Source organism: Dermacentor silvarum, chromosome 11 (genome assembly GCF_013339745.2).
Source record: "Dermacentor silvarum isolate Dsil-2018 chromosome 11, BIME_Dsil_1.4, whole genome shotgun sequence".
Taxonomy (NCBI): domain Eukaryota; kingdom Metazoa; phylum Arthropoda; class Arachnida; order Ixodida; family Ixodidae; genus Dermacentor; species Dermacentor silvarum.
The window spans coordinates 86,816,439-86,832,456 of record NC_051164.1 but is presented as its reverse complement, the minus strand read 5'-3'; the positions used below and the strand labels follow the sequence as shown (position 1 = coordinate 86,832,456).

General features: G+C 50.4%; 2 protein-coding genes across 2 annotated transcripts; both read right to left on the bottom strand.

The window, feature by feature from the left end:
• On the bottom strand, window positions 1-7,417 carry LOC125939605 (neurogenic protein mastermind-like). Its single transcript, XM_049658438.1, has 3 exons — window positions 6,830-7,417; window positions 4,496-5,024; window positions 1-333 (listed from the first exon to the last, which is right to left on the bottom strand). The coding sequence occupies exons 1-3, from the start codon at window positions 7,148-7,150 to the stop codon at window positions 77-79; spliced, it is 1,107 nt and encodes a 368-aa protein (XP_049514395.1). The 5' UTR covers window positions 7,151-7,417; the 3' UTR covers window positions 1-76.
• A 1,416-nt stretch (window positions 7,418-8,833) lies between these two features.
• Window positions 8,834-11,067, bottom strand: LOC119432346 (translation initiation factor IF-2-like). Its single transcript, XM_049658435.1, is given in 3 exon segments — window positions 8,834-9,516; window positions 9,518-10,097; window positions 10,909-11,067. Coding segments are annotated over 2 exon segments (1,158 nt in total). The 5' UTR covers window positions 10,046-10,097; window positions 10,909-11,067; the 3' UTR covers window positions 8,834-8,886.
• Between the last annotated feature and the right edge of the window lie 4,951 nt (window positions 11,068-16,018).

The following is a 16,018-nucleotide window of genomic DNA, read 5'->3' as shown; positions in this document are numbered from 1 at the left end:
ACTTCGTGCGAGAATTTATTTTCCGCTGGTCGGCAGGACGTTTGGGGAGGCGCGCGGCGGACGGCGGATCGCTTCACTAATCTTGGGGCACCAGGATGAGGACCAGCGTGGAAGTGTAACCGGGCAGGCCCTTGAGCAGCAGGTGCTGCATCTGCGGGGCCAGCCCGGCACTGGTGATTGGTTGCGACATGACGATGGGCGCCGGCGTGCCGACCAGCGCGGGCGGGCCCGAGATGCCCTGGACGCCCGGCGTCCCACCCTGAAGTGTCTCCATGGCCTGCAGCATGGGCTTCGACGCACGCGACGCCGGCATCAGCGCGTTGAAGGCGCTCTCTGCGTGCAGAATCGAAGGGGAAAACGGTGAGCTTGGTTAGCTAACAAGGTGGCGAGTCGGCCTAGTTGGGTAATATTCATATTGAACAGGTCTTGAAGGGCACCGACACACAAAAAAGGTTACAGAAAAGCAGACCAAACAACCTTCCACTTACAAGTTATTTTTTATTATTATTATTGAACGCAAGGGCTATATAGATAGTTATAAGACTTTTCTTTTTCTGTGCTCTACTGCGCGTGCGCAAGAGATCGCGTTAACTGCTCATAAAGTATTTATGTTCAATAAAAAAAAGGTTCATTTCCGAGTGAACCGCTTTCCTGTCTGCTTTTCTGTAACCTGTTGTGCGTGTGTGCCGGGGCGCTTCAAATATCTGTTCAAAATTGTAGAAACTTATCAGGTACCTAACACAAGCTAAGACTTCGGGTTTTGGGACGAGTCTTATTTATTGTCTGCGCAAATGTAAGCGTGGACCCTGAACATAGGCACAGGAGGGAGAATCTCCCTCCTGTGCATGTTATAGTATTCTGCATGTTATATCGCTGCGATATAACATGCAGAATACTTGGAAACACCCAGTGATTAGCAGGTAGTAGAACAAGCAATGTCCTTAAATCCAACCTTGCCGAAACGTTGGCTTCAGCGACATTCTTTGTTCTACCACTGTTGATCACTTCAAGCCTCCATCCTTCTATGAACCTCTCTTTCTATGAACATCCAGCCCAGTTAAGTTCACCTCATAAATACTTACTGGATAGTTTCAGCTTGTGCGTAAACCTTACCATGTGCGGAAAACGGGGGCTCCGGAGAGGTGGACGGCAGCAGTAACGCCGGTAGCGGCATCTTGTTGCGCAAGATTTAACCAGAGAGCACACAAAGCCAATACTTCAGCGACCCATCGCATGCTGCTTAACTGACGCTGTAAAGCGTTGAGTCGTTGACGGCGTAGTGGCTACGGCGATGTGCTGCAAAGCCCGAGGGCGCGGGATCGAATCCCGGCCGTGGCGGCCGGATTTCGATGGGGGTTTAATGCAGAAACGCCCGTGTACCGTGCATTGGGTGTACGTTAAAGAAACGTAAGTGATCGAAATTATTCCGGAGTCCTCCATCACGGCGGGCCTCATATAGTCACACATCATATGGTTTTGGCACATAAATCACCAGAATTTAGTTTTCTTGTTTTCTGTAAAGCGGTGCCACTGCCATCGAATCCATAGCTCCGGTAAACGTGTAATTTTTAAACAGTGGTACGTTTACGGACAAACAAGCTTTACTGTCAAACAAAAAAAAAAACGAGAGAATTCACTAACGGGCCCGATACTGGCCCCGAGTGAGAGCACTTCAAACGTCTACCTTTCAATCGTTTGTTTAAAACAGAATTCGATGGATAATAACTAATTCTGAACAACAGGTCCAACGAGAACGAGGACGAACAACAGTGCCCTAAGAAGTACTAAAAGACACATTAAACGTCATTACGTTTGCTAACTATATATGTAGTACTAGTTTCTTTTTCAACTTTGCGCGTGTAGTTGCAGACGCAGTGCCACAAAGGGTTAAGCTTACACGAATGTCGCCTGTCTGCGTAACTATATAAGCTGTCAAACTCTGTCGCACGATAAGTAATGAGCACTTAATGGTAGACTGAATACTTTCCAAACAAATATGTAAATAACTGGCGTAACGGCACATCGAACACCTTTTAAAAAATAAGATCTACCAAGGACATGATACGGTCGAAACAATTAGGAATACAGACGCGGTGTTTTGCGTGCGTTACCAGCCTTTGTCTCGTCCTGAGCGCCGTTTTCCTCCCGGTTGTCACCTGGGCACCAACCGGCGCCTTTGCTGGCGATGTGTTAGCGTACATTTCTAGCCTATGTAACACCCTTAACCCCTTTTTTGTGCAGTGGTAGCAAGGAATAGAGCAGAAACATTAAGCTTAGGGTAAACTGAACATCCTGCTAACCTAAATTACCTTCATTTTACTTCCGAGTGATACGTGTCATTACAGAGTACCGCTTTGGTGTAGGCGCTACTGTGTTTTACGTGACGTTTGACGTGGGGCACGTGGGTAGCAACTTCGATTTTTTTTTCTTTTCTTTTTTTTAATCTTGAAATGCTTGCCGCCAGCAAATAGCTTGTGCATGTAATTCGAGCGGGTGGTTCAATCCTTTTTACGAAGAAACCTATAGCATGACTGACTTTACGATATTCAGACATTTAATTACTCTAATTTGATGACTCATAATAAAATGCGCAACGAGTCATCCTGCCCCCTTGATTTGCTTTCATTGGAATAGCATCAAGCACCCTGGCATAAAATTATGTGTGTCTCACACATGTATCGACAGTCGATGTAATTCGTGACTGAAGGGGATAAAGGCAAAAAAGACTTCAGTCCATAGTCCAGCGGCGTGTTGCATCGCCTTCGTCCCGTCCCCTAGCGCCGTTATCGCATAATGGGAAAGATGCAGTTTATGCGCATCCTCGGAAATGCGCAGCACAGCTGCAGCTACTAGTGTGAACCAACTGCACCGGTTCCTGCGCGCGACAAAGGCCCATGACAATGCAGCCAGACAAGCTTACTCGCTAGGTATATCTCTGTGCCACTGGTGCACGTCTTACCACTCGAAACACCCTCTACAACCAACCTCCATCTTGACATGACTGTAGGTTAAGTAAAAGATGTTTCTCTGCAAAGGAACGCCTCAAGCACACGCGCCTTGCTTTTTCGATACACAAAGTGAGGGCGGAATGAACCTGCAGGGGGGTCGTAGTCTGAGCCATTTCCTTTCCAAATACGTTCTTTAGGTCAAGACTATACAAAATTGCCCCTATAGCAACGGGGAGAGCATCAATAGCGAGTTTTCACGTACGAGTCTATTACACGGTTGAATTCGTTGGCGGTCAATTGTCAATGGAGTCACTATGAAAACGAGCGAACAAAAAAGTGTGATTGCTTGGTGTTTCGGCGTTTCATTATTTGTACTGAGTTTTTACTGTCACGGGTTACTGCCGGTGGCATGAAGGTTGAGTAATAAGTAAGGTTAAGTAGTAATTATTTTATTAAGTCGCGCTTCTTGTTTGATAGGGAAATAAGTTTTGCGATGCTTCCTCACTCACGCAATACAGATGACTACCAGGATGACTTGACTTAATTGCTTCCTGAATTTGTGCAGCGGGACTGAATTTCGCGAATTCCATTAATGAAATCTCGCTTCTCCGTTGGTAATAATCATACGTCGCTGCCCAGCGTAGCTTGACAAACGTAGGCACGTTCCACCTTTCCGAGTACTTCTACGAATCTGCGATGCGATTGAAGACAGGTGTGCAAGCCGCAACCAAAAAAATAAGGAAAGAGAGGGCAGGGCGCTCTGTCCTTTCTGCGATCAGCCCTGTCTCCGTCTTTCTTTTGTGGTCAGCAGCACGTTACCAGTTCAATATGAACCATGTAGCTAAAACTTTTACTTCATTTTTGGGAAAGCTCTTCTAGATTTGACCCATTATGTTTCCTTCTTCTGACTGAAGCCAAGTGTGCAAACTAGTAGCCAAACGTAACTGCATATTTAGCTAAGTGAAACTAACTATATTAGTTCACACCAGCGCTCTGTGTGGGCAGAGTCGCAACAAGTCGAATGGTATTGCGGGTTACAAAACTCGCCGCTGCGGCGCATCGCAATTTACTTTTTATACCTCCGGCCAATCAGACGCTTGCTGAAAGGAAATGAACTATATCATAGAGCATTACGTCACGCAGTCAGCCATTGCAAACCAACCCTCTCATGAAGCCCTTCCCTTCGCTGTTTCCCTCGCAGTATCGGCCCAACACGTAACCTCCGAGAGTCTGCGTATTGTCAGGGAATGATTAGTTCCTGGCAGTTCTTCATCGATGCGCACTTATTCCGCTGCCGTGTCGGATCTCTTTGTGCATGGCGGGAACATTAAAAAAAAAAAAAACCTACCGGGCACTCTGGCGTGATCGCGTGTTGGACCCTTACGTTTGGCTTCCATTAACGTTGCCGCAATGATCTCTCGAAATTATTTCCTTCCTCCAGGCTCATTTCCTTCTCTTACACCTAATCAACGCCAACGCACATACAAGCTTCCGGGCCCCGTTATCGGTTTATAATCTCGCGCAACAAGGACATGCGGTGCACTCACGTGACTTTTGCTGCGAAACTTGAGGGCTGCTGGACATGAGGTTGGCGCTGAGCATTCCTATCTGCGGATTGGACGACACCGATCCGGTCAGCGTGTTCATCATGCCCATCTGGTTGGAACCGCCCGGCTGACCCATGCCCAGCAGCTGGCCCGAGCCCTGCTGTGCCAGCATGCGGCTCTGCTGCTGATTCTGCAGAGCGGCCAGCAAGCTGGACTGCTGACCGAGCAAGTTCGACTGCTGGCCGAGCATGTTGGACTGCTGACCGCCCAGCATGTTGGACCGCTGACCGCCCAGCAGGTTGGCGGCTGCCTGTTGCTGCGCCAGAAGGTTGCTGTACTGCTGCTGTTGCTGCTGCTGCTGCTGTTGCTGCTGCGGCTGTTGCAATCCCATGCCGAGATTAAGGCCGAAGGACATGTTCCCGGGAGGCATTCCTATCGTGGCTTGTCCCATGAGGCTAGGTGCGCTCTGTTGCATGCCGCTCATGGGTTGCTGGAGCCCTTGAAGACCCTGGAGGCCGCCCAGCGATCCCTGTCATGGCAAAAAAAGAAATCAGGACATGAGATGAACGACGCACTATTGCACCGTACTGTGAACCAATCACCCACTTCTCAAGCGTATGAAATATGCTCATTGGCCCAACAGCTCCGTTCTCTTAACACTACACATCGCAAAACCACAGGGCCACCACCATCGTAGGACCTGACCCGGTGCTTCCCGGATAGTGTTGTTAGAAAGTATGCTCGGATAAGGCAGGTTAAAAGAGGACACGCCCGTACCACAAAGAGGTAAAGGCGATGGGCAGTGCAGCTTCGTCGGTTTTTCTTTTCTTCTTTATTTCACGTCACTGTTCGTGAAAACTTTATTTTTGTTGTTAGAATAAACAAATTCATTGGCTTAAAAGTTCGAATAAGGCAATGAAAGGGGTTCTCAAGGAGTTGGAGATGAATTGATCAACAGTAGCGGGTCAAGAAAAGCCTCAGCCTGGAACTAATGCTTTGACAAGAGGACTAGCCTTCGCCAAGACGAAGCCAAATCCTTGTCAAAACATTGGATCCCAGCTGGTTTGTTACGTGGTTTAAAATGTAATTCAGCGGCAGAACGCATGGCCACGTAGCCACCGCGACGGGCGGGTGGTAATTACTGGACGAGCATAATTAAAAGCTCATCTCCTCTGACCTTTCCGTGACTATTGCGACTGCTGGCTTCGTACGCAAATGGGAGGTCGACCTAGCAGTTTTCTGGAACTCGGCGGACAGTTTCTTTGGATGCAAAGCATTAAATACCACCGCACATGGCGGACCTATACCACAAAAATCATTGGGCAGCAATCCACGCTGTGAAGGTGGTTGGACGGCGAAGCTGTAAACGACACCTAGAGCGATTACCCATTGCGACGTGGCTTGAAATTATTCACATGGCGACATTCACGTGCACTTTACCTAATTATCAGCCAAAGAAGTTTCAACGGCCCGCGACTTGGCTAACGCCGCTACTTCGTGCACCTACAAAGAGTGGACCAGAGACACGCGAAATGCACTTATCCTGGAACCACAGTCGATCGCAAACGGAGCAACTAAATCCTAATTCTGCATCGAGAAACTTCTTAAGTTTCGAATTTGCACACTTGAAGCGTTTGAATGCATTGTACCTTCGTCGTGTGGCCGCGTTTTCGGCGTTAAGGGCCCCGTGTCGCTAAAAATTCGGCCTCGGCGTCGGCGTGCGCGCCGGCGTCCGCGGCGGATAAAATCTCGAATCAACCCGACTACGCTGGCCCTCCGCATGGCTCATTGAAGTTCTCAGTGAGCTCATTGAAGCTCCCAAAGTAAAATCCGTCAGAAAAATCGAAAAGTACGAATTAACCACAACCTACAGACGTGATAGCGTCGGATTGTAATTTGAATATACCAGAAAACAATTCTGTTACGAGGAAACTTAAACAGAAACACCTTTTCCAGCATTTCTACCATTCATACAGCGGCGCGCCCGGGTAAGTTACTTGCAGAAAGACCCTCCAGATGGCGCTCGTCTCCTCGACAGCGTAAAACGGTAGCGGCGCGCAGAGGCGAAGGTGGAGAAAACAGAAAGCTGCAGTTGCCGGGAAGACTGAGAAGCATTCAGGGATCTTTGAATGCTATCGCGTCCCACTCTTGAAGGCGAAGCTTGAGCGTCCTCCAAATTTTTTGCCCACGGACACGAGAAATGCATCGGGGGGCGGGGGGGGGGGGGGGGGGGGGGGGTATACAGCTTCGCTGTAAAAAAAATGGATCGGCTGAATTGCGGAAAAGTGCGAACCAACTGGATCAACTCAGAACCATCGTATGATTGAACGTTACCTGCATTCCCGAAAGCATGCCGCCCAGAGAGCCCTGCTGTCCGCCGAGACCTCCGGACTGCTGAAGCAGCTGGCCTAGGTTCGGCTGCTGCTGTCCCATGCCGAGCATGCCCTGCTGCTGCATGCGTTGCATGTTCTGCAGCGCCGGCAGCGCGCTGACCGACGGGAAGATGGGCCGGGCCCCGCCCCGGTTCAACTTCTCCCGGCTCAGGTTCAGGATGACGGTGGTGGAAGGGGTGCGGCCGAACGACACGCTTCCGGAGGTGGGTGGCGGCGATCCCGAAGGCGCTCCGCCCTGCTGGGCGCCCATCTGGCTCTGCATGGTCGGGCCTGGGATAATCTTGCGCCTCGGTTACTACGGTTCACCTAGCCGCTCCCGCGATCTTTTTCGTGGGCTTGCGCGGGTATCCAGCGGCAGGACGCCCGGTAGCGGTCTCGGAGGAGAGGGCGGGGCCTGCTTCTCGACTACCGCGTCGGGTTCGCTGCCTGGATCGCGTCGGTGGAACGGAGCGCTGGATCCGCCGTCCGACCCCTGCGAATCTTGTTCCAATTTGGGTGCGCCCCGGTGCACGCGCGCCACGTTTTCGAGGCTCCGTTCACTTCGTCGTCGTCATCCCTTTGGGGCACGCTCTCGGCCTATAACTGTCTCTCGATGCAGTTGGAGCCATGGTTCTGGTGCTCTGCTGTTACTCGTGTGTTGAATGTATATGACCTAAACAGGGCTGTTTGCGTTAATTTGATGTCCTTTTGCAGATCTTTTTCTACATATTCCTTGCGCCAACTCTCTCTCTCTCTCTCTCTCGAAAACCAAATAGGCGTATATGGTCTTTATTTTCCAGCGCTTCCATTGCTGGTATTACTAGCATTACCCTACCGAAAAATTCCGCAGTACAAATGTCACGATAAATGTCGTCGTTAATGCGACTGGCATTGAAGCAATGTAGTGACACAGCGCATTGTCGGCGCAAGGACGCGTTATACGTGAGGCATGCGTGTATTGAGCAAGTTCCTCTCGCGCTTTCCTCGGTACATGCTGCGCCATCTAGCGCCGGCGCCGCGAATTCCGCGCGTGGCGCTTGTGTGAATATATATCCGGACAAGATTGGCCTCAATACGTGTGATGCGGGTTCGATTCCGTCCTGCTTAGGATAATTTCTTTTTCTCATAGAAGAGTTAAACATACCCCCAGTGGCACATCCCCAATGACCCAGTTTGGCGCCAAAAAGGTTCATTGAACATCGGCACATGCCTATCCACCCAAGTTTGGTGTCTAAAGGTTATAGCCACAGGAACGTTTGTGAAGCCCTCTGCAACTTCGTGCGCGAGAAAAAAAAAGAATTGCATGCTTTGCTCGCATAATTTTACTGTAATATTGAGACAACGAGGGAGCTCTGCAATAGTGTTGTTAGCATATAGTTAATATACGTAGTTATATTACAGTTATGTCTCTATGGTTGTTAGGGTGCGCGGAGTACCGTTACTGCTGCAGCTTCCAACTTACGGCAGAGACGTATACACGTGAACGAAGGATAGGCCAATAATCTGGCAGTAGACAGTAACCGAAATAAATGTTTCGGTATAGAGAATAACTGAAAAAGAAGCTTCTTTGTGTTGCCACTTTGTTTACACCGTTCACACACAAACAAGGGCGTACGCGGGAATTTTTATCTGGCAGTATATTGCAAACGTTTCAGTGGAGATAAACTCGAAGCTTTGTGTTACCCCTTTTACCCCGATAATGATGCACGCCGGATCCGGAGAGCTCCGGATTATTTTTGACCACCTGGGTTTCTGTAACGTGCAAGCACACAGGCTTCACATGCTCGCTGTTGTAAGCGGGTGAAAAGGCAGTTTAACCGGTAACGTTACATCTCCTGCAAATAGCGCGAACACCTACATCAAACTGCACTGCAGAAACCGATTCATAAGAGTCATTTTCTCGAACAGCACTCGAAGCGCGATTTTTAGGCGTGATGCAAGAAGAAACGAGGAAACTCATGGCTGAGCGGACAAAATTTATTGCTCGTGCAATGACTCGAGCCACCCGGGTTCCTTTCTTCAAGGGTTCGGTACCAGGATGAGGACAACGGTGGCCGTGTATCCGGGCATTCCTCGCAGCAGCAGTTGCTGCATCTGGGGCGTCAGTCCGGTCCCGGTCAGCGGCTGCGACATGACGATGGGCGACTTGTTGCCGGGTACCGCGGGAGGGCCCGGCATGTTGGCCATGCTCATGGTGCCCATGCCGCCCATGCCACCCATACCCATTCCCCCCATGCCGCCCATGCCGCCCATACCCATGCCGCCCATGCCTCCTCCCATGCCGCCCATGCCTTGCATTCCTTGCATGCTCATCATGCCGCCTCCGGCGGGCACTGGCGACATGGGCCGGGACCCACTGCGGTTGATCCTCTCGCCGCTCATGTTGACGACCACAGTAGTCGACGGAGTCTTGAAGGCCATCGGCGGCGACCCGGGAGGCAGGGTGGTGGTCTGCGGGCCCATCTGCTGACTCAAGTCCCGGGTCTGCATGGAGGGCAAGCCGCCGCCTCCGCCGCCGCCGCCTCCCCACATGCCCATGCCCATGGGCATCTGCATGGGCCTCGGCGGGGGCCAGCGGCCGTAGCCGTAGGGGTCGTCGTATCCGCCGAATCCGCCAGGCTGGGGCTGGCCTCCGCCTCCTCCTCCCCCTGCTCCGCGGCGGGTAGCAGGTGATGTCGACGTAGAAGTCGTCGTCGTAGCCGTCGTCGTACATGGACTGCGCCTCGCTGTAGTAGCCGCCCATCTTCATCGGCTGCACGGCGCCTGGCGCACCAGGAGCCGCACCGGCAGCCCCAGCGGCAGCCGGAGCAGCTCCCGCAGCCGGTGCAGCTCCGGCTGCTGGGGCCGCTGCGGGAGCTGCTGCCGGGGCGGCGGCAGCGGCGGGTGCGGCGGCCGGAGAAGCCTTGGGCGAAGATCCAGCCTCGGATCCTCCTCCGGATCCTCCGCCCTCTTCGGTCGCGGAGGCATCTCCCTCGGAATCTTTCTTGGGCGACTTGCCTTTCTTGCCGCCCTTGGGAGACTTGCCGCCTTTCTTTCCTCCTTTCTTGTCCTTGGAGCCGCCTTTCTTGCCTCCTTTTTTGTCCTTGGAGCCACCCTTCTTTCCGCCCTTCTTGCCCTTGGAGCCTCCCTTCTTGGCACCCTTTCCCTTCTTCGCGTCATCGTCCTCCTCCTCGGGCATGTCGGCGGGTGGGTGGCTGCCGCGGCGATGAGAGGGATCGCCTCAGCGGCGGCTGCGCGCAAAAGAAACAGGAGCAAGTGAGCCAATAGAAATACTGAAAAACTGTTGGGCCTGAAAGGAAGAATAAATACTTTAAGGGGAAATAAAAAGAGGGCTTGAACAGTAAACCATCTGGTACAACTCGCTACCTTCACCTAGAAGCAATCTCATGCGACCAGACAATGCGGCCACTGGTGGTAAAGACGAACAGCCACAGCAAATAAATTAGTACGTTCTCGCAAAAGGAAAAAAGGATGCCGGCCCTATATCGCGAAAGCAAAACGCATTGGCTACCTAGGGAGCAGCCTAGCCGTACGGCCGCATACGAGCAGGAAAGTTGCGAACTGAAATTGACCGAGCAGGAAAATTGCAAACTAAAATTGCCCACTAGATGCTGTAGCGATGACAAAAGCTAAATATCGTAGCCGAATACCGATGGCAAAAACCGTTGTAGAGGGCAGGCCGCAAAAGGCATTGGCTACCTAGGGACCAGCCTAGCCGCACGGCCGCATACGATCAAGAAAATTGCTAACTAAAATTGACCGAGCAGGAAAATTGCAAACTAAAATTACCCGCTAGATGCTGTAGCGATGGCAAAAGCTAAATATCGTAGCCGAATACCGATGGCAAAAACCGTTGTAGCGGGCAGGCTGCAAAAAGGCAAGTGCCTAGCTAGAAAGCCGGTTAGGCTTGGGGGTTGAGCGTTCGAACGCACGCGCTACGCCTAACTGACGGCGAGGTCCACGCTAGCGGCGATGCAGTCGCAGATCGAACGCTGGAAAACGTAAGGCATAAGAAGGCGCAGGACGCCAAAGCAGGCTCACCCGAATGGATGAGGAACCCTAGGAAGCCTAAGCAACCAGCTTCCCGAAGGACAGCTGGGCCCAAGCTATAGGGTCGCAGGCATCCCCGAACGCGACCGACCGCTCCAACGGCAGTGTTCGGACTGATCGGCGCGGCTGACGAATAGCACGAGGCCGCGCGGGTCACGGGGGCATGCTGGCCGGTGGCTCGCGGCGCGAGCCCGCGTGGCACGCTCTTGGTTCCCAAGTGGAAGACGACGATGGTGAAGTGTACCGTAATGATGATGACGATGACGATCATTATGATAACGCGGGTTTCCTCTCGCGCTCTTGCGGCGCGAAAGCCGGAATAGATGCGTGCCGTGCTTTACGGTTTCATCATAGTATAGCGTCAATAAAACGGGACAAAGGGGTCACAGGATGGATACAAAGCGATAAGACCTTCAGCCAGAAGCCAACGTTTCGACAAAGGGATTTGCCTTCGCCTGAGCAACAACATGGCAACTGTTGTTGCCTTGAAGAGTACAATGCTAGGAGAGAAGTACAGCGAAATACAAGACTAATTCAATTGCCTGAAGAGCTTTCACACTATTTGGACACTGACAAGCAGTCTACAGAGCATTCGGAGTCTGTTTCTCGATGCTCTTGTAAGCTCTGAGAGATAATTGCCGCCATACAAGGACGTACACAAACCACAGGCAAGAGCAATCCCGGTGGCATGGCGGCCCGTGTTGCCGTTTTTTGTGTGTGCGTTCTTTAAGCAGCCGTAATGTCTCAAAGCAGGTATACCAACTAGAACAATAATAAGTTCTCGTGAAACTCTCTTAGGCGCAGTTAGTGCTCGAACAACGAAGGTCGCCGGCAAGTGATGGCAAGTGACCGCGGCAGCCAACGAGATGGTAGTCAAGGGAACGGCCAATTGCAAATATATCTCACTTGGGATACAACTTTACGAGTACGAGCTCTGCACTCCGATTCGTAAAGCTGTTCCTAAGCAAGGACAGTAGGGGTGACCTATCGTAGCAGCAAACGCGAGGGGCCACGAACAAGGCGATACCGAAAGCCCTGGACTGCGGCGAATGCACCTCGCATATTGAAAGATTTCTTTGAATCTTGATTCTGGATGCCAGAATTCTGTATCATCGATAGCAGAGACCACATGGGAGGAATTTCTGCAAGTGCCCACCTATTGGACAAGTCCATTTCAGCTAAAGTGCTGATTGGCTGGGCTGAGGTACCAGCAAGGAGGAAGAAGCATGCGACCCCAGTCAGTATTCCTTCTCGCTGGTATACAGGTCCAGTCAATCGGCAGCGGCGCCGAAATGGACCGCCACGTCAACTAATTGCTTCGATCTTGGTACGCCGATTCGACCGGATGAATTGGGAGCTAAAACTGCTAAAAGGTCGCCTGCCGGGCTCGTCGTGGGCATGTAGCTGAATGCTATGTGGAGAGAAACAACGTAGAAATGAGACGGGCCACTCACAAGGCGAGGCTCCTGGGCGCGGGGCGGTTCCCTGGAGGCTGCTCTGGAACGGTCGACCGTGCCTCGTCGACGGAGGCGAACCGTGGCTCGGCACGAGCTGTGCTCGTGGTGGAGCTCGCGAGCTCCCACGATGGAGCTGACACTGCTCTAGGCGTGAAGCTACGAAAAAAAAGAAGACGAAGAACAACTGTACTTCCTAAGATCGCACAAACGGGCAGACGTTAACCGAGTACATTTCAAACTCCGCCTTAAACTGCCTGCCAAGGTGCCTCGCTATCGCGTACGTATCTTACTGCTTGCATCCACGGCCGTTTCTGGTTGCGACCATCATGGTCACTTGTGTGAAGAAAAAGGAAGAAGAAGGTTTCGTTTTATTGCCCTTTGTTCTTTGCGAACGTGGTCCTCAAACTTTCATCAAAGTAGCGTAAATTAAATTGAGGGGTTTGACGTCCGGAAACTGGCACACTGGATTACGATGGACGCCGTACTGGGACGGCGCTCCGGATTAACTTTGTATACCCGGGGGGATTACGCAATGCACGCTGCACAAGCGCTTTTTTTTTTTTTTTTTTTGCATTCCGTATACTCATCAGATTACAATTTTCCCCTAATTTTTTTATTTAGTTAGTTTATGTATAGGACGTCTCAAAATCTGTGTTAAGGAGTTGCCAAAATCGTAATTTTGATTGTTCACATTTACCCTTTTGTTCGTTGTTAGGTGTATGTTTTATTTTATCCAGTGTGGCCAATCCCCCTCGTGGGTACGAGCCATGTTTTGAGGCAACAACAACAACATTACGAGCCATGACAGAGGTTCATCATCATCATCATCATGCGGCCGCCGCGGCCGGGAACGAAGCCGCGACCTCGCGCTCAGCGGCGCAACGTCATAGCGACTGAGCAACCGCGGCGTGTCTTCAACTTATCTGAGGAACGTTGCAACGCGCTGTGTGTTGGCGCAATTGGCTTGAAGAACAGACCACGCAGTTTGTGGGTGTGCCTCACTATAGAGAAGACAACGACGGCAACGAACGCGGTTTCAAAATACTCCTGCTGTCATGTACCAATCCGCGGTGCGGTGATGGCAGAGGTAGCTGCTGCTCTTTATCGGATTCTCAAGTATCCTTGTGTATTTCGCAGCCAACCTCGGATGTTATTATAATAACCTTGTCGCTATTCTGCTTGAATATTGTGACGTCACTGGACCTGCGCACCAACCTCGGCGGGCGTGGACGTAGCTGGGACAAGCGTTCGGCAAAATCGACGACGATTGCCAACGTCATTTCGAGTTGACTGGAAGAGCCAGAAATAGTTGTTGTAAAATGAAAAAACGGCAAGAACACGGCTACAGAATTTAACTCTCGTACAGACACGTCCTCACCTAAGTAGCCAAGAGACGCCGATTGTAGAATGTCCACGAGATCATTTCATCGCGCGGAAACACCGATAGGCAAATCGCAGTTCAGGACGTCCTCTTGAGCTTCTTGACATCAGCCGATGTGCTGTTATTTTCAGTGTAGAGGCTTGATTTCAGTGAGTGATACATGTGACTAACCGAATCTTTCCCATTTAATTTATTTATTTAATGGTGTTGTTGAGACATAATGTTAAATCATCTGCTGTGGGGGCAACAACCAAATTCGCTGGCACCTTCTCGAGAGCAAGAATTACAAGTTCTAAAAGCTAATTATTTTCTTGTGTCTTGCGTGCCAAAAGCACGATATGATTATGAGGCACGCCGTAGTAAAGAACTCCGGATTAATTTTGACCACCTGAGGTTCTTTAACTTGCACCTAAACCCAAGTACGCGAGCATTTTTGCATTTAGCCCCCACCGAAATGCGGCCGTCGCTCCAGGAATTACAAACTGATTCTTACATAAACCCCAGACTCATGCACGCCATGTATCCAGACATGTACACTACAAACAGATGCACATCCTGTGGCGAGGTTGCCACACTTAATCACATGTTATGGGAATGTCAGGACATAACAAACAATTTGGGCAATGCCGACACCTCCGTCTCTTCCATCGCCAGCCTCCGCTCGCGTTGGAAGACCGCACTGCTCAGCTCGAACCTGACAGTACAACTCTGGGCCGTCCAGCGAGCCGAGGAAACCGCTTCGAGACAAGGTCTCGGAACCGCGTCTGCGGTGGGTGCCCAGACCCACTAAAAATACGCCGGACTCAAATCTGATTGATTTCATAATAAAGTTTACGTTCTTCTTCTTCCAGGAATTGAACCCGCGACCTCGAGCTCAGCAGCACAACGCCATAGCCACTGGTCGGGCTATCACAGCTACCCTGGTCGGGCTACTATGGAGGTAGCCGTGATAGCCCGACCAGTGCCTATGGCGTTGGCGGGTATGCACCATTCCTAGTCCTAGTGGGTATGCCATTAGTGTAGTACCATTACAGGTGGAAAAGAAGAAGGTCCTACCTTTTAAGTAGAGGCCACAAAATCAAACAAACTCCGCAGATTTTCAGCGCTTATGCAATATCCTTGGAACAGTAAACTCTGTCAAACGTGGATATACTTGGTCACCATCCCCAGACTACGTTGTCGAACACATTTTCTAATTGTTTACTTAGACCGAGCTAGTCTGGCACCCTCCACAAATTGTCCTTTGTCAGCGACAAATGAGACAATGTTTTTTTCCCCCTTTTTTTTTCCATTGCTTGTCATCGATTTTCTAACTTGGGAGAGGAACCTCAGAGACACCGCTCCCCCTTCTTGGATTAGATTCGACTATTCCAAATTTAATATCCTTGGGTGCTTAAACTCTTGAGCAAAGCGACGGGGTAGTATGCGCTGACATCCAAGATATTTTTTATAGGGTCAGGGCGATTTAAACTCTAAATTCGGACCTTAATGTTTACTTTTATTTTCACCAAATTGAGTTCAATTTGTTTTATTTTTATATTTTCATTTATTCCTTCATTTTTATAAAATTGTCTCTTCTGATTCTAACATACCTATTCTCAAATATTGTTAAAATTCTTTTAAATTTCTTCTTTCTTAAAATTTATTTTGAATTACCCGGTTCTTGGCCAATCATTCGTGATTGGCATGAGCCGAATACTCCCTGGCTCTACTTCTGCCTCGTATAATCAGCATACGTAGTTCCTGTATTGTCGTAGAAGCAGATGTCCAGTAGATTTACCGCCTGGTGTTGCTTGTTCCTTACTCAGCATTTCACTCTGTCCGTTTCCTCCTGAAAGACCTATAGCCGATATGAGTGCGATGTCGATCGCACTATTGATCAAAATACGAGTTCTGCCTCATGTGCACCGTTGCTGAAGCAGAATTCGACCACACTGGCTGTCCGGGGGCAGTATCAAATGATACAGCGTTCTCTGGAAGGCTCGAAGCGTTGACGCAGTCTTCCATTTCACCGGAACATCCTCCAATTACATCCGCTGTGGCATTGCCAACGCTGTCTTCATATTTGTGTTGATGAGCCCGAGCATGTAGGCTTTTTTGCCAACGACACTACGTTCTGTTTGTGATAAGCAGCATGTGGATCTTTAGCACGGAAAAAGGGTGTGATTGCACCAGTTGACGCCCGCAAGTCTGCTGAAAAGGTCAAGTTTAGGAGTAGATCAGACAATAACCGTTTAGCAAACTGTATTCCAGAAGACCCTGA

Excerpts from the sequence above, each read along its gene's own strand:
- LOC125939605 (XM_049658438.1), bottom strand. The coding sequence starts at position 7,150 with ATGCAGAGCCAGATGGGCGCCCAGCAGGGCGGAGCGCCTTCGGGATCG. Across the intron at positions 5,025-6,829 it reads GCATGCTTTCGGGAATGCAG|GGATCGCTGGGCGGCCTCCA; the intron begins GTAACGTTCAAT and ends TTGCCATGACAG. Across the intron at positions 334-4,495 it reads AGTTTCGCAGCAAAAGTCAC|AGAGCGCCTTCAACGCGCTG; the intron begins GTGAGTGCACCG and ends TTCTGCACGCAG.